Here is a 27,605-nt window from a genome sequence, read left to right on the forward strand (position 1 = left end):
CCTGATGCAAAGAGCTGACTCATTGGAAAAGACCCTGATACTTCGAAAGATCGAGGGCAAAAGGAGAAGGGGGCAGCAGAGGATGAGATGGTTAGATAACATCACTGACTCAATGGACATGAGTTTGAGCAAACTCCAGGAGATGGCGAAGGACAGGGAAGCCTGGTGTACTGCAGTCCATGGGGTCGCAAAGAGTTGGACACGACTGAGCAACTGAACAACAGCAAAAATGACTCCTTGGAGTAATAAGTGTGCAAGAGGAGAGATAGGGATGGAGAGAAGCTAATTCAGACCTCTCAAGGATATTAGGTTTCCATCCTTCAAAATTCTGAAGGGCACATGTCTCTCTTGGAGAAGCTGGAGGGCAGGTTTTGTATCTGTTGAGTCAGATCCTGCCCTGCTGCTAGCCACTCAGTGTCCTCAGGCACATGGATCAAGTCCTCTGAGTCTCAGCTTCCTTGTGTGCAGAAGAGAGGATGAGTCCCTCACTGAGGGTCATTACTACTTATTGTAACCTCTGAAATTCATGCACTGAAACCTTAACCCCCAGTGTGACTATATTTGGAGACAGAACCTATAAGGAGGTAATTAAGTTTCAATGGGGTCATACGGGTGGGGCCCTGATCCAACAGGATTAGTGTCCTTATAAGAAGAGACACCAAATGCAATCTAAAATACGACACAAATGAACTTATCTACAGAACAGACTCACAGACATAGAGAATGGGCCTGTGGTTGCCAAGGGGGAGGGGAAGGGTGGGGGAGGGTTTGACTGGGAGTTTGGGATTAGCAAATGCAAACTATTATATATAGGATGGATAAACAAGATCCTAGTGTATAGCACAGGGAACTACATTAATTACACTACTATAGCTTGTGATAAACCATAATGGAAATGAACATGAAAAAGAACGAGTACGTATATTAATATATGTATAACTAAATCACTTTGATTACAGCAGAAATTAACACAATACATTAAATCAACTGTAGTTCAGTTAAAAAAAAAAGAAGAGACATCTAGTGTTTTCTTTCTCTCTTTCCCTCCCTGCTGTGTGAGGATACGGGGAAGGCTGTCTACAAGCCATGAAGACAGCCCTCACTAGGCACCAAGCCTGCTGGAACCTTAATCATGGCCTTCAAGCCAGGAAGAAAATACATTTCTGTTGTTTAAGTCACCCAGTCCACAGTCTCTTGTTAAGGCCGCCTGAGCTGAACAAGACAGTTATTGAGGAGAATGGCACAGCCGAGAGTGGCCACAGCACACAAGCCTTGTCACCACTTCTCTGTGTGAAGCATTTCCATGTTGCCTTTCCACCAAGGGGCTCTCTAAGGACTCTGAAAATATGGGATATTTCCAACAATAAAATCCCTTACATCGCTTAAGTTTGACAATTATCAGGAACAGAAGTGGGATGGTGGTTAGAAAGGAGAGGATTCTCAACAACCACACAACCACCACACAGGGAGAATATTGGTAAGAAGGTCCCAAGCTGGAATACCAGCTCCTGGATTGAGGTGTTTCCTCAAGCCTTTCTTATCCTCTACGGAAGGCGTACTCCAAATAGCCCCAGGTCTGGCAAGGGCTCGAATAAGTCATGCCATAATGCATTCTGTTACCACGTATTTCACAAAAGTCTTTGGAAGTTTTGGCTCCCTGAACAGAGTCAGGCAGGCATTGCCGAAACTTGCAGTCAACATTCCAAAATACGGCCCATCCAGAGGTTAGCAGAGAGGCTGATGAGGAAAGACGGTGTGCACCATTCCTTGCAGAAGAGCCATTCAGGCTCCACTAATTAGGGAGGATGGAGTCTGATTGATCCTTGAGGGGAAGATTATCCAGGGAAACCCTGGCAACCGCAAGCCGTAACGCTGGTGACTCAGAAAGGGTCTCTGCCTCCACAGACCACGACCTGTTTTGTTAAGTCATCTTTCGGCTCAGTGTTCTTCCAGCCAAGGGTGGAATTCAATAATCCTGTGCCCTTCCCAAGTTTTCGAGCTGGAAAATGCATTCCTCAGCTTCCTACTTTGCAAAGCGGAAAATTCCCCTGGAGACCAGCTGCTGGAGAGTGTGACTTAAGCTTTTGTGGTTCTCTTGTTGATCGCCAGTGGGACCGGTACCTAAATTCAGATCTCTGTGCTTCTGGACTGTAGAAAACTGCAGTTGCTGTGTCAAATTTAAAGTCTGTTTTCTATAATATTTTATTTGGCTGTGCTGGGTCTTACTTAATTGAGGCATGCGGGACCTTTTTTTGTTGTTGTTGCAGCATGTGGGATCTAGTTCCCTGACCAGGGATCCAACAGGTCCCCTGCACTGGGAGTGCAGAGTCTTAGCCACTGGACCATCAGGGAAGTTCCCTGCTTTCTTTAGCCATCCAAGTGTTACAATTAAATAGAGCATTTGTGAATAAGAATTCAGTAAATCCATCTAGGAAGTTTTCAATTACCTACCTCTAATGTAAGCAAATGCTGCCAACGAGTGGCTGACAATCACACCATCTTTCCTCAGAACCCTCGGTTCCCTTGGGTCAAGGTCTACGCCTGTTTCATAAAAAAAAAAAAAAAAAATTGCAAGGCTGATTAATCACAACTGTTCCTAGTTTTCACTTTGTTCCTAAACCAGGACTGCCATCATAAATAAAAAGTCACAGAAATCCAATAAGTGGACAAAATTAGAGATGACTAAGCCAGAAAGCAGAGAAGGCAATGGCAGCCCACTCTGGAACTCTTGCCTGGAAAATCCCATGGACGGAGGAGCCTGGTAGGCTGCAGTCCATGGGGTCGCTAAGAGTCGGACACGACTGAGAGACTTCACTTTCACTTTTCACTTTCATGCACTGGAGAAGGAAATGGCAACCCACTCCAGTGTTCCTGCCTGGAGAATCCCAGGGACGGGGGAGCCTGGTGGGCTGCCGTCTATGGGGTCACAGAATTGGACACGACTGAAACAACTTAGCAGCAGCAGCAGCAGCAAGCCAGAGAGCATTTTAGCAGACAGTCTGAAAATATTAAGTCATGAAAGGGATTTAGAAATTCTAAAATGTGTTGGTTCCAGCTTCATTCATCCACTGTACTGCAGAAAGGAAGACATTTCTTTTTCCATTCTAAAGGCAATGGCACTCATCATACCTCTGGGAGATTTAATAATGTCCCACTTAACTATAGAACTGCTGTCTGCTCTGTTGACCACAGATAAGAAGGCCTTGAATTATGGAGGGAGGTTGGCTGGAAACGTCTTTGGAAATGATAGCAAAATGCAGAGCAGCTCTGGTTTCAGATGCCTGGTTAGGTTGCTGCGATGGAGCTTAGGGGGCCCCTAATGGGGCAGCTTATGGGCTCTCGGGACCCCTGGGAATGTTAGATAGGGTTTTCAGGCCCCTAATGGGGCAGCTTATGGGCTCTTGGGACCCCTGGGAATGTTAGATAGGGTTTTCAGGTTTTCAGGGTTTCCACTGCAAGGGGGCCAGGATATTCATGGGAACCTTGTAGGAGCCCTGTTAGAAAGAGCAGAGAGGCTGAGAGAGGCAGAACCTGGTGGACAGTTGGAGGGGCAGAACTAGAATATTAACAGTAGTCATCCTAGGCTTTGAGACTAGGGAGGAGTTCTGTTTTCTTGATATTTTCCTGTGCGTTCCATATCAAGCATACTTTACTTTTATACTTAGAGGGAAAAGACTTCATAAATGGAATTCAAGTAACACAAGACCAACTCTCAACCCACAAAGTACAACATCTTATACAGATTGTCTTGGGGGCCTCTGTAGTTTCTATTAGGAGCCCCAAGAGTCTAAATTCCATTCTAGATTTGATTTTCAAGACAAACCCAAAACGTTCATTCCCTTATTTACCAAAGCCCAGGGAAAGCCTCAGGCAGAAAGGCATGTATGGATGGAGGTCTGAAGGCCAAGCCTGGGTCTAACCCTTCAGGTTCCCAAATGGGATCGTCTTTCCAACAAGCCCATCAGATAATCGAGGAACCCCAGATTTACTTCTGAGCAGATCTCCTTTTTCAAGGTGATTTTTTTCCTTTAGGAAATGAAGGGGAACAGGAGGATTTACCCTACTTATAGTTCAAAACACCACAGGCTGGCCACCATGAGTAACCATCTGCCACAGCTCTGCCATTCTCAGAGCTGACAGCTCACACACCTGAGGGCCCTTTGTATCCTAACCATGGGCATCCACCTGTGGTCACGTGGGGCTGTTCACCTTCACTTAACGAGAAATCCTGATAGTAAGCCATAAACATTACCATAGTCGCCATCTTTCTGCTTCACAGAAGGTTTTAGATTAGCAACTGATGGGTCAATTGCGGTGAGTATATTCTTGGGAACTGAAAACCAAAAAGAGATATTTTAGATACTTTGGACACTTAAACAGATCTTTAAAATGTCCTGTAGATAAGATTAAAAAGATCAATTTTCTAATCAGTACATATATCATTCACTCTGCTTGTCCAACACACTCACACAGATACACCAATGGTACCCATACGATCATCAAATGTCCCAGAAAGGTCTATCTTGCAGTATTAAAAAAAAAAAAAAAACCATGGAGAACAAATAAAGAAGATATGGTATATCTATCCCATAGAACAATATTTAGTTGGCTACCCTGGTGGCTCAGTGGGAAAGAATGAAATGTAAGAGCTGCAGGTTCGATCCCTGCCTTCGGGAGGATCCCCTGGAGAAGGAAATGGCAACCCACTCCAGTATTCTCGCCTGGGAAATCCCATGGACAGAGGAACCTGGTGGGCTATAGTCCAAGGGGTTACAAATGAGCCAGACAAGACTTAGCGATATGGTATATCTATCCAATAGAATATATTTAGCAATAGCAAGGAGTGGCATCCAATCACTGGGGTCTTCTTGGTTTGCTTCCAGGACCCACCTTGGATACCAGAACACACAGGCACTCAATTCCCTCATATAAAATGGCATCTGATTTGCATGCAACCCACCCAATATCCTATTGTATACTTTAAACCATCTCTAGGTTACTGACAATACTTAATACAATGTAAATAGTCATAAGTGAAAGTGAAGTCGCTCAGTTGTGTCCGACTCTTTGCGACCCCATGAACCCGAAGCATGCCAGGCCTCCCTGTCCATCACCAACTCCCGGAGTCCACCCAAACTCACGTCCATCAAGTCGGTAATGCCATCCAGCCATCTCATCCTCTGTTGTCCCCTTCTTCTTCTCCTGTCCCCAATCCCTCCCAACATCAGGGTTTTTTCCAATGAGTCAACTCTTCGCATGAGGTGGCCAAAGTATTGGAGTTTCAGCTTCAGCATCAGTCCTTCCAATGAACACCCAGGACTGATCTCCTTTAGAATGGACTGGTTGGATCTCCTTGCAGTCCTAGGGACTCTCAAGAGTCTTCTCCAACACCACAGTTCAAAAGCATCAATTCTTCAGTGCTCAGCTTTCTTCACAGTCCAACTCTCACATCCATACATGACCACTGGAAAAACCATAGCCTTGACTAGTCAAGGCTAGATGGACCTTTGTTGGCAAAGTAATGTCTCTGCTTTTTAATATGCTGTCTAGGTTGGTCATAACTTTCCTTCCAAGGAGTAAGCGTCTTTTAATTTTATGGCTGCAATCACCATCTGCAGTGATTTTGGAGCCCCTAAAAATAAAGTCTGACACTGTTTCCACTGTTTCCCCATCTATTTTCCATGAAGTGATGGGACCAGATGGCCATGATCTTAGTTTTCTGAATGTTGATAATAGTTAATACAATGTAAATAGTCACAAATACAATGTAAATGTATTATTGTAAATAGTTGTCAATGTGGAGTAAATTCAAGTTTTGCTTTTTGGAATTTCCAGGAATTTTTTTTCAAATATGTTCAGTTCTGTGGTTGGTTGAATCCATGGATGTGGAACCCACAGATACAGAGGCCGACTGCTAAAACATGGATAAACCTCAAAAACATTACGCTCAGTGAAAGAAGCCAGACACAAGACCACATACGGTATGATTCCATTCATATAAAGTCTCCAGATAAAGTCAAGTGTATAGAGACAAAAAGTAAATTAGTAGTTCCCATTGACTCAGTGGTAAGAATCTGCCTGTACTGCAGGAGACAAGGAAAACACAGGCTCCATCCCCGGGTCGGGAAGATCTCCTGGAGGAGGAAATGGCAACCCACTCCAGTATTCTTGCCTGGAGAATCTCATGGACAAAAGAGCCTGGCGAGCTACAGGCCAGGGAGTTGCAAAAGAGTAGGACAGGACTGAGCGACTGAGCATACACAAGACCAAGGTGGGGATGGGACTGACCACATGTGCCCACGAGGGAACTTTGGGGGATCATGGAGATGTTTTAAAATTGGAGTGTGGTGAAAGCTGCACTTGTGTAAATGCTCAGACGTGTCCGACTCTTTGTGGCCCCAGGCCCCTCCGTCCATGGGATTTCCCAGGTAAGAATGCTGGAGTGGGTTGTCATTTCCTTCTTTGTGGGATCTTTCTGACCCAGGGGTCTCCTACCTTGGCAGGCGAATTCTTTACCACTGAGCCATCTGGGAAGCCTGGTTAAGGCTGAAAAGCTCTGAATGTTTACCAGAAATCACTGAATTGTTTCTACATGAACTGGGTGAATTTTAAGGTATGTAAATCACACCTCAAGAGCATTAATGCTGAACATCAACTTCCCTGAGATACAGTGAAACAAAATGAATGGAACTAACTCAAAACCCACCACTGACCTCTCCCAGCTGCAATTCTGCTTTCTGCCCACAGCTCTTAACTCATCACTTTCTTAATAAGCCTACAGAGAATTCGAAGGCTCTGTGCTAGAATGGCAGCTCTCTGTATTGTAAGAAAGGATGACAAAAAGATAGAGAGAGAGGGCAGTGTAATAGACTCCTATGGAAGGTGGTTCAAGAGTCTGCCAAATTGACCCTAAGAATAAACTATCCAAATCTCAAGACCCTCCAGGCAAGGCAGACGTGATGGTGGCAGGAGTCAAAGCAGGAGGGCAAAGCACGAGTTCTGAAGACCCCCGCACTGCAGCCCAGCTGGGAGAAGGGAGAGGGAGCCAAGTGTTTTTGCTGCAGAAAACTGTTTATTTTTATTTGTTCTTCAGCCCAGCTGGGATCTGGGAGAAGTGGCAACGGGAAATAGAAATGAAGCCAATACAAACTGGGCAAGTTCAACTGTGCTGATTTTTTTTTTTTTTTGCAAAAGCGCTGGTAAGACATTTCTAGCAGCAAGAAAACCTCATTTCCTTTCTCAACATGCTTAACAGAAGTTTTCTGGGGGATGTCCCAGGACGTTCCTACATTGTGAATGGTGCCTTTGTGAGCGTCAGCAGCAGGGGTCAGTTTTCAGGGCGGCACAGTGACATTACTGGAGGTGGTGGACACTGCCCAGCCCTTCCCCAGGAATGCCCCTTGGCCAACAAGCCCACTGCTGGTCCCAGGACCCCTGGTGGTACCCCGGAGAGCTGAGCTGTGCTGCCCTGGGTGCTTTCTGATGAAACAGGCTCTCCATCACTTCTGCACCCTGATCCCTCGGCAGGCGTGAGCTTTCTCTGCAGGAGTGGTGCTTCTTTCCCATGTCTCATCTCTTGGCTTGTTCTCAAGATACAGTAGGAGGAGAGCTGGGATCCCTGAAAATGCCAGAGGCTTTTCAATGCAGGAAAGACGGACTGCTCAGAAATGAAGGACATTGTGGGATGAGTTTTGCAGAATAAAACGTGAATTGCCTGTGTATGCTATAGATTGGGCTTCCCTTGTGGCTCACCTGGTAAAGAATCCGCTTGTAATATGGGAGACCTGGTTACGATCCCTGGGTTGGGAAGATCCCCTGGAGAAGGGAAAGGCCACCCACTCCAGTATTCTAGCCTGGAGAACTTCATGGACTGTATAGTCTATGGGGTCACAAGACTCGGACATGACTGAGCGACTTTCACTTTTTCCACATGCTATAGCTACAGGGAACTTGCCCATTTACTGCTGGAAAATGGCTCTCACGGTGGGAGAATCTTTTCGGACCTTTAAAATAACAACAGTTATGAACACACCTGTCAGATTCTCGTATGTCCTGTTTCAAACTGATTCAGAATAAGGACAGACACTGGGTGTGAATTACTACCACCCCACAAACCCATCTCCATTTGAGGTGAAAAGTGTTAGTTGCTCAGTCCTGTCTGACTCTTTGTGACCCCTTGGACTGCAGCCCACCGGGCTCCTCCGCCCATGGAATTCTCCAGGCAAGAACACTGGAGTGAGTTGCCATGCCCTCCTCCAGGGGATCTTTCAGACCCAGGGATCAGACCTGGGTTTCCTGTATTGCAGGTGAAGTCTTTACTGTCTGAACGACTGGGGGAGCCAGCAAACCACTTTTCATGGAGCTCCCACTGAGCGTGGGCTCCTGTGCTCAGCATTTAAATCACGCCTCTCGTGCAGTCCTCTTAGCGAAGATGTGTAACACCCCCATCCCTGCAGATGGGAAACTGGGGCTCAGAGACGCACGATCACCTAGTCAAGAGTGACGCTTCAATTCCTAGTCTCACTCATACATGCCCTTGCTCTCTTCTGTGACACGGGGACATTCAGCCTCTGGCAACTGGATAAAGGAGAGGATGAGACAGTTGGATGGCATCACCAACCCAGTGAGTGTGAGCAAGCTCTGGAGATGGTGAAGGACAGGGAGGCCTGGCGGGCTACAGTCCACGGGGTCCCAAAGAGCCGGACACGACTGAGTGACTGAACAACCACCACCACCAAGACACAAAGCGATTCCCACTCAGATCGTCCCTCTCAAGTCTGTTACATAAAACCAGAGATGATGATTCTAATGGGCTCCAATGGTTTGCTAAATTTAGGCAGGCCCCCTTCCCGAATTTATTTTCTCCCTGAATGAGTCTGTGTCAAGCCTGGACCAGAGCAGCTTTAATAAAGAAGCCTCCACGGGTTGAAATGAGAGCCCCAAGTAATTTTTCACATCAGAGACAAAAGAGACCTCTGCTTTACTGTTGTTGTTTTTCACTAGGCACCCACGTTGCTCGGGCATCTCTGAATCCTGGCATCCCCTCATCCTGCCTGTCCCAAACCTGCACCACCCATTCCTCCTGTCCTCAGTCCCAGCACTTTCTATCCCTCCTGTCCCCCAATGCCAGCACCTACTGAAGGAGGTACCCCCCATTCTGGCACCACCATCCTTCTTGTCCCCACATCCTCTTGGTGCCCACCTCCTGGGAGGAGCCGCAGACTCCTCATGAGGTCCGCATGTTTCCTGTCCCTCTCAGAAACTGTCAGGGCAGGGATGCGGGATGTTCCTCTGTCTCAGTGACCCTCAGGATCACTGGCTTTGGGCCCAGGGAGAAGTCCTCTCCGAGAAGGAGAGGGGGAAAAGCTGATCAAGTTCTCTGGGTCTGCCTCCTCCTGTTAGGAAGAAAGTCTAAAACCTAATCCCACCCAAGAAGTGTGGCTAATAACTAAATTGGATAAAAACTGAGAGCCAGGACCTCATGCCTTAAAGAAGAGTGCTCAAGCAAAGCAAAGCAAAAGAGTGCTCAAGCAAAACACCTCCCAGCACAATCAATGACCAAGGGTCTGACATCAGCCAGACCCGCCGCCTACAGTTCAAAGAGCAAAAGGCCTGCAGCCTGGATCACTCCCCTGAGGGTACACGGAGAGGCTGAAACTCTAGCCCAGCCAAAGAGCAGTGAGGGAGGGAGAAGCAGGATTAACTGAAGCCAAAAAATAGGAGGCGTGTTCTTATTAAAATGCAAATTACTTACATTCCCAGGAAAAACCCTCCAAAGGCTCCCCTCTGCCCTTAGTGTTAAGTTGCTAAGTCATGTCCAGCTCTCTGTGACCCCTGGACTGTAGCCTACCAGGCTCCTCTGTCCGTGGGATTTTCCCAAGCAAGAATGCTGGAGAGGGTTATCACTGCCTTCTCCAGGGGATCTTCCCAACCCAGGGATTGAACTCAGGTCTCCTGCACTGCAGGCGGATTCTTTTACTGTCTCAGCCACCAGGTGCCCTCAGCTACAAGCCAATCCTCACTCTCCCATCTCCAAGGGCCCTCAGCCCTGTGCTCACCTCCCAGTATTTGCCTGCCCTTCACCTTGCTGACTCTTACTCACCTGGTCTCACTTGACCCACTCCCCTGGGAAGCCCTCCTGGTCTGCTACATCACCGGGGTCTGGAATCACCACATTCCATCCCATGAGGGCAAGGAACACAGTGCTCACCCACACCCCAACCCAAGGACTGGGGTACTGGGTGGGCACCTCAAGATTGCTGGGCAGTGGAGACCACAGTTAGAAGCCGGGTATTGGAATAGACACCAGTGGGGTGGGCCTTCCTGGCCCTGATAGCTCAGTGGGTAAAGAATCTGCCTGCAATGCAGGAGACCCCTGGTTCGATTCCTGGGTCAGGAAGATCCTCTGGAGAAGGGATAGCTACCCACTCCAGTATTCTTGGGCTTCCTTGGTGGCTCTGTTGGTAAAGGATCCGCCTGCCATGTGGGAGACCTGGGTTACATCCCTGGGTTGGGAAGATCCCCTGGAGAAAGGAAAGACTACCCACTCCAGGATTCTGGCCTGGAGAATTCCATGGACTGTATAGTCCCTGGGGTCACAAAGAGTCAGACGTGACTGAGCGACTTTCCTTCACTTCCCTGAGGCTCTTATGTAAGAGCATCTTGTTTAGGGTGGGAGGTTGGCTGGGCCGCTCTCTGGCAGCCAAGTTTATAATCATATCATGTCACATGGTCTCTGGCCAAGGCAGATCACAGGAGGGGGCTACCTGACCCCAGTCCAGCCAAAGAAACAGCTCTCTGGTAGGAATTTGGAAGGAAGTTGCCAGATTGGTAGTCTTTATAAATTGTTAGGACAGAAAAGTGTAACGTAAGAATCGCCTGGGTTGTGGGGATGACTGTATGCCATCTAGCCCAAGCTCAGAGAAAAGCCGTAGAGGGGAGAGAGAGAAGCAGAGAGACACACAGACAGAGAGACTCCATGCTCGCGAAGTTCCAGTTTAGTCCCGCCCTGAGGCTTTCTTTCCTGGTCTGGCTTCTGAAGATGGCTTTCTACCTGTAGGCTACCTCCCCAACCAACTCACTTCGGGCTTAAACCAGCTCAAATCGGTTTCTTCGCTCATATCCAAAGGAGTAAGACAGATCCACTTAGAAATTAATTCCTGACTTCCTTCTTTTCTGTATGAACTTCCACATTAGTGGGAATATGTTTTTTTTTTTTTTTTAAACATAAAATGCCCCCATTCCACGCCCCATTCGGTGATCTAAAAAAAATACACAGACATTGCAAATCACTTTCTAATGATTCGAGTTTCACAGTGACAACCCATCCGTCAAGGGGAGAAATGATTTTAAAATGTCAACCACTTAGAAGGTGATTAGAAGTGATGAGAAGTTGCCTGAGAAGGCATCTGTTTGGATGGGGGAGCAGGGAGGAGAGGTTGGGGACTCTGAGTTGCTCAGAGAGTGAGAGTCACCCCCTCCCCTTTAGAATAACTCCTGCAGAACCACAGGGAAGACAAGGGGGGAACTGTCCATGGTCCCACATCTGAAACCAAGAAGCAAAGCCCCCTCTCTGACCTCGGCCTCCCATCCTCCAATGAACTCACTCAGGTGCCTCCCCTGCCATCCTCTGACCTCATCCGAGGAGCCCTTGTTTCCCCGCTAGCCCTCATGCATCCGGCTGGATGTACCCACCAACCAGCGTCCCCGAGAACTTGGACCACTAACCCCACAGGCCCTCGGCACACCCAGCTCGCATCACCACCATCCTTCCTGAAGTCAGCCTGTCCTCCGGCCCCCACAGCCCTCACTTCAGACTTTGATCTCCTCTATCCCCTCTCCCCTCCCCGCTGCCCCATCCTCACAGCCGACCACCCCAGCTCACACTTCTTTTGAGAAGACGAGAGCCACGCAGTTGGAACTCCAAGCCGTCCCTCCATCCATTTCCAGAGTGTCTGCTCCCACCCCCATGGTGAGAAAGGACATGTCCTCTGGCCCTCGCCACCTTCTCTGGACCCCAATCTTTCCAAATAGGCCAGGTGCCTCCAGCGTCTCAAATTATCTTCCTACTTTCCCAAACCTCTCCAATCCGCCCAATGTTTACCATGTCTTCTAGCCCGCTTCCAGTCGAACTGGTCTCTGCGTCCATCCCATCCAGCCCACCCTCTTTCAGCTGGAGCGGTCCTTTAAGACTCTAAACATCATCACCGAACGAGTCTCCCACTGGCACCTCCTCCCAGGCCTCACAGGACCTGATTCTGGCCCCCTCCTGTACCATCTTACCCACCTCCGTCCTCACCCACTCACCCCTCCTCTCCCACTCAGCATCTGCCAGCTCACGCCTCCCCACCCCTCAGAGCACAGGGGCAAATTCACCTCCAAGGAAGGTTCTCTGTGGAAGATTTCTCCACCTTCCCCACAAACTAAAAGGCCCCTCCACCATTATCCTTCTGCACAGCATCCTGGCCTTTCCTTAAAACAAACAAACAAACAAACTTATTTGGCTGCACTGGGTCTTACTTGCGGCATGTGGATTCTCCCTGACCAGGGGTCTAACCTCGGGGCCCCCGCACTGGGAGCTGAGTCCTAGCCACTGGACCACCAGGGAAGTCCCATCCTGCCCTTTGCTGAAGCATCATCATTCATCACAGTGGGTAAAGAGAGATTTCTCTGGTGATTTGTTTAATGCTCATCTCTCTTCCCCCAGGGCTTCCCTCATGGCTCAGATGGTAAAGAATCTGCCTGCTATGTGGGAGACCTGGGTTCGATCCTTTCCCCTGGAGGAAGGCATGGCAACCCACTTCTTGCCTGGAGAATCCATGGACAGAGGAGCCTGGCAGGCTACAGTCCATGGGGTCACAAAGAGTCCGACACAACTGAGCCATTAAGAGCATCTCTCTTCCTCCACAATTCGTAACGGCGTCTTTTCTTTTTTAACTAAAACATACCAACAACGTGCTGAATGAGTGAATGAAGGAGAGGAAGCTTGGGCTGGGATGTGTGACTCCTCAGGTCCTGAAAGCCCACCCTGTCTTAGTTAAAAGGAGCCTCAGCCTGGGCACGGCCCTCGCCTCGCCCATGAAGGCACATCAGGAAATCCACCTTATTTGCAGGTTACCGTCCTGCCCTTCCTTCCACGTTCAGCAAGAGACCTGCAGTTACTGGAACTTCAGACAGATCTGTGCAGCTTCTTGGGGTTTCCCAGGTGGCGCTAGTGGTAAAGAACCTGCCTGCTAATGCACGAGACATAGAGACGCAGGCTCCATCCCTGAGTGCGGAAGATCCCCTGGAGGAGGGCACGGCAACCCACTCCAGCATTCTTGCCTTGGAGAATCCCATGGACAGAGGAGCCTGGCAAGGCTGCAGTCCACGGGGTCACACAGAGTCGGACACGACTGAAGCGATTTAGAACACACATGTGACTTCTTGAGTTTCTTGAGGAAACTCAACCAGAATAGGTTCCAGGCTACCCAGAGCTGCTTCACACGGGAACCAGTAAAGACTGGAAGGCAAATCAAACCGTGCCTCCTGGAACGTGAATGTGGGCGCTATTATTTTGGGACTGTATTTCTGTAGTTACTTCACTGTACCTATTCCAGCTCTGATATTGCAGAGGACATATTTAGCTCAGGATATAAAATGCTGTGGTTGCAACAAAATATTATTGAGCTGTAAAAAGGAATGATGTACTGGCATGTACTCCACCATAGATGCACCCTGAGGACATACTAGGTAAAGAAGCCAGTCACAGAGAATCACACGTTGTCCAACTCCATTCATACGAAATGTCCAGAAGAGGTAAATCCATAAGATCGGAAGTGGTGGTTGCTTGAGGTGGGACTAGAGGGCGAGGGGTGGATTGGGGGAGGACTGCTAAAGGGTTCAGGGTTTCTTTGGGATGTGATGAGACTGTTCTTAAATTTTTAAAAATTTTCATTTATTTTACTGACTGTGCATATGTGATCTTAGTTCCTTGACCAGGGATCGAACTTCTACCCCTTCAGTAGAAGCTTGGAATCTTAACCACTGGACTGCTGGGGAATTCCCAAGAATGTTCTTAAGTTAATTGCAATGGGAGTTGCACAATTCTGTGACTCTATTGAGACCACTGATTTGTATGATTAAGGGGTCAACTGTATAGTTTGTGATTTATAGCTCAATAAAGCTGTTTAAAAAAAGAAGAAGAAGAGAAGGCTAGGGGTACCTGGCAGGGAGAAAGAGGTTTCCATGAGCACAAGTATTGGGTTCTTCAGTTATGACGTTCTTTGCTTTTCCCTTGCTTCTATACTTATTTGAAAACAAAAACAAAAACAAAAACCCCTCAGCAGTCCACGTGTCAGGATTACAAACTAGAAATCCATGGTGCCCTCAGGGGGTAATTAACACTTGATTTATAAATGTCGCTTTATAAAATTGGAATCAATTGAACCAAGAATTTCATTTTATGATTGGAAGACACTAGGAAAAAAAAGTAAGGCTGTCATGTAACATATTTAAAGGCTATAGTTAAGCATTTGATCTGTTGGCTTAACCCCAGGGATACATCGATAAAATGGCTATTGGCAGTCCAGAGAATTAGTCATTTTAGGGCCCAAACGCAAGACTGGAAGATTAACTAGGAGTCAAGCAATACTCCGTAAACTTACATGACATATCTATAAATTCTAGAGCCTCCTGAGAACTCAGATTAAACTCGTTCTTCTCAGTGACATCCGCTTTATCCCGTTTCCTTATTCTTCTCCTTCCCTCCCCTCTTGCTGCCAATCTGATTACTAAAATCACTTTTCTTTTTTTTTTGGCCATGTGGCATGCATGATCTTAGTTTCCCTACTAGGGATCGAACCCATGTCCCCTGCAGTGGAAGGGCAGAGTCCTAACCACTGAACCACAGGGAAGTCCAGCTAAAAGCACCTTTGACCCAAGAAAATTCTATCGCTTATGACATGGACATTATAAACGAGGATAAAGGACAGGAGGAAGCCTCATGAGTGTGAGAGAAGACAACACAGTGTCAGGGTGTGTTGGGCAGATGCCATGACTTGTTGCTCCAAACCTCCTTCTGTTCACACGACCACCGCCTCCCCAGGAGGCAAAATCTCCAAACGGCTGGCAGAGGGTGTATCCTTACCACACGCGTAGAAGACTGAGAGATATTTTTTCACTCCTGGCAGACAGGGGCTTCCGAAATGGTGGTTGTTGACGAGGACTTTGCACCTCTGCTTCCCGTAACATCTCCTGGATAACACGTGCAGAGCCGAGTAAGACAGACAATCTGAGAGGCAGGAGACATCAAAAACTTTTAGGTTAGAATCCATGTATGGCTTCGGTTATTTTCTGAGCCGGACTTCACAGTTCATGGAGATCAGCTGTGATTATTCGATTATTTTCCGTCTCATTAAAGCACCCCACAGAAGGCTGAATAACTATACAGGCAGTGCTGGAAGGGCTTAATCAGCTTACTCTAATACTCTGCTGTCATGGTCTGAAAACCTATCTATATATCATATTGTGTTATATATTATAATATTAGCGATTTACTAAAATTTTGTTTTCTTTTTAGTTTTTATTGGAATATAATTGCTTTACATAATGCTGTGTTAGTTTCTGCCGTACAACACCGTGAATCAGCTACAGGTATACACCCACCCCCTCCCTCTTGAGCACTCCACTCAGCCACACCCCCATCCCAGCCTTCTAGGCCACCACCGAGCACATGATTGAGTTCCCGTGCTGTGGCAGCTTCCCACCAACTGTTGTACACACAGCAGCGTGCATCTGTCAATGCTCCTCTTCCAGTTCGCTGCCCCTCTCGTTTCCCCCGGCTGTGTCCACACTTCAGTTCTCTGCATCCATGTCTCTATTTCTGCCCTGCAAATAAGTTCATCTGTACCATTTTTCTTGATTCTGTATATATGCATTAATATGCGATATCTGTTTTTCTCTTTTTGACTTCACTCTGTATGACAGACTCTACGTGCACCCACGTCTCTACAAATGAGCCCATCAGAAATCCTTATACATTTTTGAACAAGGGGGCCTACATCTGCATTTTACACTGCCTCTGCCCAGTCATGTAACTGGTCTTGCATACACAGCAGGCAAAACGTGTAAAACACTGAATAAAGACTCTTTCTTTTACTCCTTTAGTTTAGTTATTGGTTACTGCTCTTTGAAACAGTTTAGTTATTGGTTGATTTTGAGAATCCTTCTCTCCTATGTGAACATAAGCACTGTGAGGACAGGGGCTATTTCTATTTTGTTCATCATCTAATTTTTCCGGCCTGACCAGCTGTGGAAATCCAATAGCTGATGAATGAATGAATGGGCAGATGGATGAAGAAACACTTGGCCAGCTTTTTCGGCACTCTGGCACAAGATCTTCACCGTTACTAAATATTAACTGAACACGTATGGAGAATGAGGCACTGCGTCATGTGCAGTCCAAAGAAAACAACCGAGAGAAGCCCGCCATGAGTCCACAGGATGTGCGATGGGGCTGGAAGACAGAGCCCATTCAGGTGACCTGCCGTCTAGCAACGTGAAACAGGGTGAGTACCAGCAGTGATGGTTTAGACAGGACGTGACGGGGTCGGAGGAGGCAGAGATTGCTGGGGACCAGAGTGGCCAAGACAGGCCTTACGGAGGAGGGGGCTTGGTCCTTGGAGAAGGAGCATGACCAGGGTACCGGCAGGCCAAGAGAGAAAGGCATAAACACCAAAGTCAGTGAGCCGGAAGCACTTAGCGGGCGTCTCAGGGCTGAGCCTGAGCTGGAATAGCAGGTGCGGGCAGGTAAGTTGCAATACTCGATGAGGAAAAGTAAAAGAGAGCAAGGTCCAACTTCTTCTGAAAGCTGAGCTAGAGACTTTGAGCTCTATTCTGCAAGTGCCAGGGGCCCCAAGAAACACCCTGATGCTTGCGTCCTTTGGGGACATCGCTATTGGGTGCCCTGGGAGAGACAAGGAACCAGAGGGAGGGAGACTGGTTTGGAAGCAATTTTAATCATACCTGTTGGGAGGAATTAAGGGCTTGAACAGCAGGGAACAGAGAGGGAGAGAATTCTAGAGACCCTGCAAAGTTCAGCTCAGTTACGGTAACAGCAAGCATTCTGCTGAGGCTGTGTTTCACTCGTGTGTCTCATGAGATAGGTTGTTGATTATACATCTTATATTTCATAGAAAATATACAGAGAATATGATATATTATTAGTATCATAAGTTGTTTATATAACAATATGCAGCTAGATAAAGGTGGGGAAGCTCACATCTCAGAGAAGTTCCATCTCTCCCTCTTATATTAATATTTTAGAGATCCGTAAGAGTCCAGTTGAAAGCAAGAATCTGTGGTAAACACCAGAGAGGTGGGAAGACAATGATCTTAAGGAAATGATGATTAAATAAATACATACACACATATATGAAACATATAAATTAGATATATTTATTTATATGTGTTTATTTTATATTCTCACATATAATAATATATGGAGCATGCTTATATGGACCATATAAACATATATGTATAAATGTGTGTGTGTATATATATGGGCATATATATGAATATATATGTACATATTTTTGCAACATAGCTTGTTTGGTTTAGTTGCTAAGTCATGTCCAACTCTTTTGTTACCCCATGGACTGTAGCCCACCAGGCTCCTCTGTCCGTTGGATTTTTCAGGCAAGAACACTGGAGTGGGTTGCCATTTCCTTCTGCATGTTATATACCTAAAAGTATGTAATATGTATATCTCAACAAATGATGAGGAACATTATTATGAAGGCACTTGATCTGAATATCTTCATGAAGGTTCTGGTTTATTTGCCAAGTCCAATCCCACAATGCCTGATCACTGGAGTGCATGGCACACGGTAGGCAGCCAACAATGATGAATTCAATGAATGGACCGGTGGACTGGCCTGGACACCAGGAAATGCAAACATCCCATACACCTGGCTTTGGAATGTGTTCTGGGAGGGTGACCCATGAGTTCGAATCTACGCTGAGAAAAGCTGCCTGGAGGGGCCGTCGGAAGCTGTCATCCTCTTTTTGGCCCCTGGGTCAGTTCTACTTGGCAACTTGCATCTGTTTTCTGACTGCGTCTGAATACTTCAGTCTAAAGGACGCATCTTGCTGGGCTAAATTTGTTGGGGTTCTCATAAATGACAGAGAAGTAAACTGAGCAAGTCAGGCAGCCATTGAGGATGGAAGGAGAGGTTTTGAAGTGCCAGAGCATCAAGCATGTCTCTGTCAAGAGTAAAGACTAACAGCCTGAACAGTGTTCTGGCAGCCCACCCAGGGCTCAAATCAGACCACGTAAAGTGGGCTTGATAAAGAGATTTTACAAAGGCGTGAATGGGATATGAACCCCTCAAAGGATGGTGCAGGGCCCTGAGGAGGAACAGCAGACAGAGGCTACCAGCCCCGAGCCTGAGGGGCGAGGGTAGGGGTTTCCAGGACACGGGCTGCCCCACCGAGCGGGCTGCTGCATGGAGCTGGGTCTGCAGTGGGCGCTCCCTGTGAGTCGCGTTGTGTTCCCTTAGCCGCTTTTGTGCCTGGATCTGTCATTGGATGGGGAGCTCCTGGAGGGCTCTGGGGTTTCTCTGCTGTTTGCCCAGAACCTACTATCTGTTCAACTCCCTGAGACTCTGTGTTCCTCCCCCAGAGCTAGAGGAACATCATTTTTACCGTCTTTCTGTGAGACTTGTGCAAAGCAACTGCAGGAGTCAAAGCGCACATAAATGTGAACTGCTCTCACCAGCTGTCGCTGAGGTTGAATGAGCTCCCTCGCTGAGCCTGTTTCCTCAGCGGGACAGTGACCATACGGAGAGCAGTGCTGATTTACTGGCTGGCATGAGTACTGCACGAAGGTTACATTTAGAGGGCCCAGTGGCAGCATCCGGTGTTCGTCAGTTACCGTGACTGACATCGGGCCACTACCTCAGATGGGAAAGCGGCACTTCTACAAAAGGCCTTTGGGACTTAGATAATTTATAGTCTGAACTAAATGCCTTCTTTGGTTCTTTCAAGTGAAAACAGGCATATGGAATGATGAGATATACTATATACTACACACACAAATACTGGAAGGAGAATCACTAAGATTCTCAGGGGGCTATTTTTGGCTGATGAGAAAGAATTTCTTCCCCCCTATTGATTTTAAGATACTTTCCAAGTTTTTGTGAGTTTACATTGCTTTGAAATGAAAGCGTACAAAATGAACTTTCTTAAAAAGAAAAACAAAATTCATATCTGGATAGAAGACAGATTTTAAATATGAGTGTCTCTGGGGTAATTTTTTTCAGAAATGTAAATTTTTCTGCAAATGTAATGATAAATGATCCTTTGTATACCTCAATTTGCCCCAGGAGCTATGGGAAGTTTATCTAGGAGTAAAGATATATCCTTTGAATTTTCTTCCCGTTTACTTAAAATTTTTTATTGAAGTAGGATTAATTTACAATGTTGCGTTAGTTTCAAGCGTATAGCAAAGTGATTCAGTTACACATATATGTTCTTTTTCAGATCCTTTGCCATTACAGGTTATTACAAGACACTGAATGTAGTTTCCTGTGCTACACAGTAGGTCCTTGTTGCTTACCTGCTTTATGTATAGTAGTGTGTATCTGTTAATCCCAAACTCCTAATTTATCTCCCTAGTACTCTTGCCTGGAAAGTCCCATGGACGGAGGAGCCTGGTGGGCTGCAGTCCATGGGGTCGCTAAGATTCAGACACGACTGAGGGACTTCACTCTCACTTTTCACTGTCCTGCATTGGAGAAGGAAATGGCAACCCGCTCCAGTGTTCTTGCCTGGAGAATCCCATGGACGGAGGAGCCTGGTGGGCTGCTGTCTATGGGGTTGCACAGAGTCGGACACGACTGAAGTGACTTAGCAGCAGCAGCAGCAGCAGCAGTCCCCTGTAGTTCATTTTTTTTTTTTTACTATTTTTCATTGCTTTGTGGGTGCACAGGGTTGATTATGAATATTTTTGCTGTTTTTAGGAGCCTTATTATTATTTGGACATTTATCAATTGGAAATTTATCTATTATTAGCACATTTATCAATTGGAAAAAACCCTACATCTCAAGATTGAGAATGAGCTGTATGACTTCCGTATAAGCCACCTATATTGAAAAGAAGTAACAAAAGAATTATGAAGTTATTCTTGGAAGTCCAACAACTATTATTGTTTTTTTGTTTCAAATACATGTTTATAGCCGAAAACTTGAAAACCACAAGTACTGCTAAACCAGGAAAATAAAAATCCTCAGTAAATTCCATAATCAAGAAAAACAATGGCTAACCTTTAAAGAGCATCCTTCTAGTCACTTTTCTATATTTAAATATCCTTCCCCCTCAATGGATCATATACATATGACTCTGTATGCTGCTTTTCCTCATTTATTAGCATATTTATGAAAATTTTTTAACAGAAGCATCATTTTAAAGAGTTGTATAGTTTCTCACTTTATAAATGTGCCAGCTCTATTTACAATACCCTATTGGTAGATGTTCCGATGGTTTCCATTGTTTAATGCCATAAAGAATTGTGCGTGAAACATCCTTAGAGCCAAATACTTGCACACGAGCATGACGGTTTCTAACTCTTGGAAGTAGATTGCTTTGTCAAAGGGTATTCAAAATATTAAAGCTTTTGATACATGCTGCCAAGCCGTTCAGAAGGGTTGTATCAATTCACACTCTTGCCAGAAATGTCTGAGAGCCCCAGAAACTTTATATTTTCTTAGGATGTGTGCCTGACCATATTTCTTAAGGCTAACAGAGGAAAAGTGTGGGGAAGACTCTATTTGCAAGACCACAATCCTCTTGGACCCAGGAGGTCCTGTGACCAGTGTGATTTGCAGAGACAGGCTTCTGCACTCATAGTTACCCTGGGAGCAAAAGAATTTATCTTGGTGAGAGTGAAAGAACCCACGGTGTATTTTTAGGAAGAGGCCCAAGGTAATTCAGGTCCTATGTAGCTCTGACCATTTCCTTGTTGACACTGAGCGCTGAACCATTGGCAGGATTCTTTTTTTTTTTTTTTTAAGTGGTTATTTCCCTCCCAGCCTGATTTTGTTTGCACCTCTCTACCTGGCAAACTACCCTCCGCCCCAATACATGTGATAACAAGATACTCAACTATTTAATTTTTATATTTTTGGCTACCGTTTCACACTGAAACTGCATTTAATCGCTCTTTACAACCTGTGTTTATTTAAATAATTAGGCGGGTTGCTCTTACGAGACTTCTTGGCAGTGGGAGCCCCTGGCACCTTGATCTTTGGCTGAAAAGTCCAGGCCTGCCCACACTTGGCCGTGGGGTGGCCTTAGTCCAGCCTTTGAGACCCACTGTGTGGTTTTTCTCACTCTCTTATTAAGGAAATAGCACCCCTGGAGCCCACCCAGAAAGTATAACTGCTGCAGGAAATGACGTGCCATGGTGGACACCCAGGGAGCTTCCTGGAAGCCTGCCTTCCAGAGTCCATGCCCAGGTCTGTGGGAAGGCGTATCCTTTCTTGTGTCAGATGCTGCTCCACTGGGGTTTCTCTGAGACCAGCGCTGATCAGCCACTTTTCTATTTTCTTTCAGTTTCTTTTCCAATACAGGAGCCATAACTTCTTTTTTAAAAAAAATTTGGCTGCACCACGTGACACGTGGGATCTTAGTTCCCTGACCAGGAATCAAACCTGTGCCCCCTGCATTGGAACCTCAGAGTCTTAACCACTGAACCTCCAGGGGAATCCCAAAAGGAGCTGTAAGTTCTGAAGGATCTGACTTGCCTGAAGATCTTTCAGAAATGTCTTTGCATCATCGCTTTCAATAGAGACACCAGATCTGTGTTTAAACTTGTATGACAGTTCAGTTCAGTTCAGTTCAGTCGCTCAGTCGTGTCTGACTCTCTGAGACCCCATGTACTGCGGTGCACCAGGCTTCCCTGTCCATCACCAACTCCTGGAGCTTACTCAAACTCATGTCCATTGTGTCGGTGATGACATCCAACCATCTTATCCCCTGAAGTCCCCTTCTTCTCCTGCCCTCAATCTTTCCCAGCATCAGGGTCTTTTCAAATGAGTCAGCTCTTCGCATTAGGTGGCCAAAGTATTGGAGTTTCAGCTTCCGCATCAGTCCTTCCAATGAACACCCAGGACTCATCTCCTTTAGAATGGACTGGTTGGATCTCCCTGCAGTCCAAGGGACTCTCAGGAGTCTTCTCCAACACCATGGTTCAAAAGCATCACTTTTTTGACAGCTGGCGTGGTCATCAGCCTTGCTGCTCTTTCTAATTTTTTTGCTTGAAAGCTGTGATGATCAGCCTTTGTGTTAGTTCCTGGGGCTGCAGTAACAGAGAACACACACTGGGTGCCTTAAACAATAGACTTCTGTGTCCTCTCAGTTCTGAGGCGGGAAGCTGGAGCTATCCTGCGGGTTGGCCCCTTCTGAGGATCCCTTTCTTGCAAGTGGCCGACCTCTCCTTGCGCCCTCACGGTGTCTTCCCTGTGTGCACCCGTGTCCTGAGCTCCCCTTCCTGTGAGGACAGCGGTCACACTGGATGAGGGCCCTCCTTATATTACCTCAAATTAGTCACTGCTTTAAAGGCGCATCTCCTCAAACAGTCACATTCTGAGGTACTGGGGGTTAGGACGTCGACAAGGGGATTTTAGGGGGACACAGTTCAGCCCACAACAGCCTTCCGGATGGCCCTCCACGGAACTCACATCCACATGTAGCCTCCTCCCTCGAGGAATCAGCTGGTCTCTGTGACGGCAGACTCTGGAGAGGTGACAGGGTGTGGCTTCCATTTGCTCCTCTGCCTCTCGGGCTCTGGAAGAAGCTGGCTGCCATGTTGCAAGGACGCTCAAGAGACCCAAGTTGAGAGAACCAAGGCCACCCATGAACAATCAGCACCAACCTGTGCATCACATAAGGGAGCCTCCTTGGATGCTCAGCCCTCAGATGACCGCACCCCAAGCCGATAGCCTGGCTGCAACTCCGCGAGGCCTCACGAGACCCTAAGTAAGAACTTCCCAACCAGGCTACCCTGGAACCCCTGCCCCCCAGAAACTGTGAGGCGCTAACTGTTCGTTTTTGTTTTGAGCCATTAAACTTGGGAGTATTTCGTTACATTGCAATAGCCTCTGGAGCACAGTGGCTAGTAACGCTGCAGCACGCCAGGCCTCCCTGTCCTTCACTGTCTCCCAGAGTTTGCTCAAGTTCACGTCCACTGAGTCGGTGATGCTACGTAACCGCCTCATCCTCTTGCCGAGTAACTGAGAGCTGAAGCCTTGCTCCGCTCTGCTTCCTGACTGCGTGTGCCAATCTGCACTGGGTACCCAGACTCCGAGCCTGCGGGACTGCCCCAGACTTTAGCTTATATCACAAGAGGAAAAGCACACATGTCCCCTTGCAGAGGCCCAAGGCGAGCCCTGACCACTTGGCGTTCAGGCAGCTATCATTCCAAGTTCATGCCAGGTTCCAGGGCCAAAAATAAACAGCCCTTTCTCCTTCTTCAAAGCGCTAAGGCTGAGCCGCAGTAATAACTGGGAACCGAGAGCACAGCTCTCACGCCGGCGGCCCTTGGACCGGATGGGGCCTGTAGGCATGTTTTATTTGGCTCTCACAGTATTTTAAAAGTTGGGAAACTTTACATTTTAAAAAAAATCAGATTTTCAGTATCTCCCGAGAGGTTGGAAGCTATGACAACACCAGGCCCACATACCAAGCCGGCAACCATCCACTTGCTGAGCCCAGCGTAGGCGCCTCACTTAGGAACAGGGTAGGGGTGGTTCTAATTCATTCATGGGGCTTAAGATTCACTCGGGCACCTACTCTGGGCCAGGCCCTGCTCTGCTGGCTGGGAATCCTCATGGCAGAGACACACAGCACCTCTGCAGTGCTGGCCTGCTCCTGGGCAGAGAGACCACAAGCACCTAAGTGACTCCAGACTGTGAAGACAGTCAGACAAGGACAGCTCGAGGCGGAGACCAGGGCGAGGTGCCATGGTGGCAGGGTGCCTCGGAAGATCTCTGAGATGATGTCCGAGCGGACTCCCGAATGATGAAACGAAGCTGACCATACAAAGATGTGGGGTGAGAACATCCCAGCCCAAAGGCAGAGCTTGTGCAAAGGCACTGTGGTGTGAATGAGTGTGGAGGGCTCCAGAGGCGGGACCACAACTGGGGACTGGATTTATTCTAATTACAGAAGACAGAGTGGGGGGCTGTGATCTGAGTTGCCTTAGAAAAGCTCCTTCCAACTGCTAACAAAGAAGTGGCTAAGGGAGGGAACAGAATCAAGGAGAAGGGAGGAGGCCCAGATGGTCTAGATGAGAGAAGTCCAGAGTGGGCTGGGAGCAAACGGGCTGGATTTGGGATCCTGAGAGCAGGGAGTGCCCACAAGACTTGCAGATGCAGCGGAAGGGGCATGGGGTCAAAAGAGGGAGTCCAGCTTTCTAAAGTGGGGGATATTAAAGTGTGCTTACACCAGATGGGAAACTGACGATTCTGTGGGACAAACACGCCAAGTGCGGTTTAAAGCCTTCATGGACAGTTTACCTGTGCCGAGGAGTAGAGAATTTCTTAGCATTCAGTAAGATTAAGAAAGTTCATTGGCCCAGGAAGCCAAGGTTTCCTGGCTCCACATACATGCACAGTCCCGCCCTTCGGTGCTAACCCGAAAGGCGAGCACCGAGTCGAGGCCTCCACAGGGAGCTGGGAGACAAGATGAACGGGCACTTCCAGCCTGAGTGGGAGAAGGTTTGGGGGAGAATGGATCCATGTACATGTATGGCTGAGCCCCTCTGCTGTTCCCCTGAAACTACCACAACACTGTTGATTGGCTATATTCTGATACAAAATGCTTTTGCTGCTAAAAAAAAAAATCAATGGGCATTTGAGATGGTGAGTGGACAGGGACCCAAGATGGTGAGATGGATGGGCACTTTCAAGGACCCTTTCATGTTCCCCTGGACCCGTTCACACGGCAGAGCTCAGCGCCTGTGGGTCTCTGACACTGGGTGTCGGCTCATGAATGCAGTTGTGGGGGTGGTGAGGGGAGAGGGCAGGGGTTTTACGATGTGACTCGGGCAGGGCTTCAAGCTTTTAAAACTGACCAGCCAAGCCAAGGGCTCAGTGTCCCATTCACAGACTTTTCCCCGAGTCAACAAGGCTTATTCACGACTGACCCGAGGATTCCTTGAACTCTCCATGGGAACCTGTCTTTTAGCCACAGTGTCTGTTAATGTTTTCTTTGGCTGATGACTTTTCACTTTTAACCTAACTCCTGAATGCAACTTCCCAGGAATGTAAGGCAGCAACTTCCAGAACATGTCATTCAGCCAGCATGTGGATCTACCAACTTCTGCTCAGAAGAACCCCTGATTAATATTAAGTGACCCCACACCGAGGTTAAGAAGTGTAATTCCTTTCTGTAGATAGAGGTCGAGTTATCCGGGGTGCCTTGTTCAGCTAAGCAAACTAGAGGACACAGGGAGCCCCTGAAGGACGTGCAAGGGGTCAGTGACCAGACTGGCCCTTTAGAAGGCTGCCTCCGGCCACCCTGGGGGGAAAGCCATGTCTAGGGGCAGGGGGCCTCCTGAGATGACCAGGCAATGGTCCCTTGATCTAACGCAGCAGCAGGAACAAGGGAGGACGGGGTAGAGACATGAACGCTTGCAGATGTTATACGAGAGGGAAATTGGAGTTTCCAAACTCACAGGTCACTTGCTGGGGTCCCAGGCATGGACAGACAGGGGGAGCCACCCTCGTGAGTGTCTCTCTACCCACATGGCAGCCAAGCCTGTTAAAATGGGGGCTAATTAAGAGAGGCCAGATGCCCACTTCAGGCTGCTTCTGCTGTCTGCTGGGCTGCCCTTCAGACACCCTCCACCCTCCCGACCAAGGGCCTTCCTTCCCTGAATGCTGGGCGAGGGGCCTCGGAGACATGGGACACGTGTTCCTTGTGAACTGGTTTTTGGTTCTCCCTCTAGAGAGTCTGCCTGTGTGACTAGGTCACTTTCTTTCCTTCCCCCACCTCCCCCCCAGATCCAAGATATCACTTACACGTGAATTTCTTTTTAAAATTAATGTTTCATTTCCCATGTGATCCAGGGATCCACTCTAGCAATTTAACACATCAAGGAGCTCGTTTCAGATTTGATGAGTGAAGTGCACCTTTTTTGCTGTTTCCCAATCGAGTCTGTTCTCCCTGGTAACACGGAGGGTCTAGGCGAGGCTGCTTCACCACCGCAGACTGGGGACTGGGATCGTTCACTTCGTGTGTCATTTCAGCCAGACTACGGTGCCCAGGGGTTTGGTCAGACACCAGTCTAGATGTTGTTTCGAAGGCATTTTTAAGATACGACTGACATTAGACATAGAGAAGAAACTTATGATTATCACAGGAGTAAAGAGATGGGATAGATTAGGGATCTGGAGTTAACAGATGCATTACATCTAAAATAGATAAACCACAAGGACCTGCTGTACAGCACAGGGAATTATACTCAGTATCTTGTAATAACCTACGATGGAAAAGAATCTGTAAAAGGTGGCAAAAGGTAAAGAGTCCACCTGCCAGTGCAGGAGACGAAAGAGACGCAGATTTGATCCTCGGGTGGGGAGATCCCCTGGAGGGGGACATGGCAACCCACTCCAGTATTCTTGCCTGGAGAATCCCATGGATGGAGGAGCCTGGTGGGCTACAGCCTATGGGGTCCCAAAGAGTCAGACACAACTGAGTGACTGAGCACACATGTATATAAAACTGAATCACTTTGCTGTACACCTGAAACACTGCATTTAAATTTTAAAAAGATATGACTAACATTAAATCAGCAGACTTTGAGCAAAGCAGGTCACCCTCCATAACCTGAGTGGACCTCAACCGACCCATGGAAGGCTTTAAGAGCAAAGACGGGTCATCTGAAAAAGCTTTTCTCCAGGCTGAAATACAAAACTCTACCCATATTTCCAGTCTGCTGTCCTGTGGAATTCAGACTCAAGACTGAACATCAACTCTTACCTGCTTTTTCAGACTGCCAACCTACCCTGCAGATTCAAACTTGCCAGGCCCCACAACTGCGTGAGTCAATTTTTTAAAAGCAGTCTATCTATCTACCACCTACTGGTTCTGTTTCTCTGGAGAACCCTAATGATAATAGAAGGTGACTTTGAAGGGTGGAATGTTTCCCTGGTGGCTCAGATGGTAAAGAATCTGCCTGCAATGCAGGAGACCTGGGTTCGATCCCTGGAGGGGCGATCCCCTGGGGGAGGGCATGGCAACCCACTCCAGTATTCTTGCCTGGAGAATCCCATGGACAGAGGAGCCTGGTGGGCTACAGTCCATGGGATTGCAAAGAGTCAGACACAGTTGAGCGACTAACCCCTTCACTTTCACTTGAATGATGGCCTTTCAGACGTCGTCTTGGCTCCACACTGCAGATTTCTCAGAATGACTCGTGAGCTCTTCTTCAGCCTACAGGCTCAGAGCCTTGCACAGGCTCTTCTCTCCACCTGGACACCTTCCCCAGGGTCTGCAAGCTCTCCTCCTCGCATCTCTGCTCAGCATGCCTATCACCCCTTTACCCTGTGCCTCCCTGCAGTAC

The 27,605-nt window shown here is 47.5% G+C and overlaps 1 protein-coding gene across 10 annotated transcripts in view; it reads right to left on the reverse strand.

The window, feature by feature from the left end:
- EVA1C (eva-1 homolog C) overlaps nucleotides 1–27,605 on the reverse strand; it is a 135,440-nt gene that overhangs the window by 42,177 nt on the left and 65,658 nt on the right. For 8 of the 10 annotated variants that reach the window (XR_011565692.1, XM_070785736.1, XM_019956458.2 and 5 more), the window contains 3 exons: nucleotides 15,128–15,271; nucleotides 4,253–4,333; nucleotides 2,452–2,541 (listed from right to left, as the gene is read on the reverse strand). Coding sequence is in view for 9 of the 10 variants with exons in the window: in XM_070785736.1 (XP_070641837.1) it covers nucleotides 2,452–2,541; nucleotides 4,253–4,333; nucleotides 15,128–15,271 (315 nt within the window). In the remaining variant the exon portion in view is untranslated. The remainder of the gene's footprint in view (nucleotides 1–2,451; nucleotides 2,542–4,252; nucleotides 4,334–15,127; nucleotides 15,272–27,605) is intronic. The other 2 variants (XM_070785749.1, XM_019956688.2) reach the window with 2 other exon arrangements.

This window comes from Bos indicus, chromosome 1, assembly GCF_029378745.1.
Source record: "Bos indicus isolate NIAB-ARS_2022 breed Sahiwal x Tharparkar chromosome 1, NIAB-ARS_B.indTharparkar_mat_pri_1.0, whole genome shotgun sequence".
Classification (NCBI taxonomy): Eukaryota; Metazoa; Chordata; class Mammalia; order Artiodactyla; family Bovidae; genus Bos; species Bos indicus.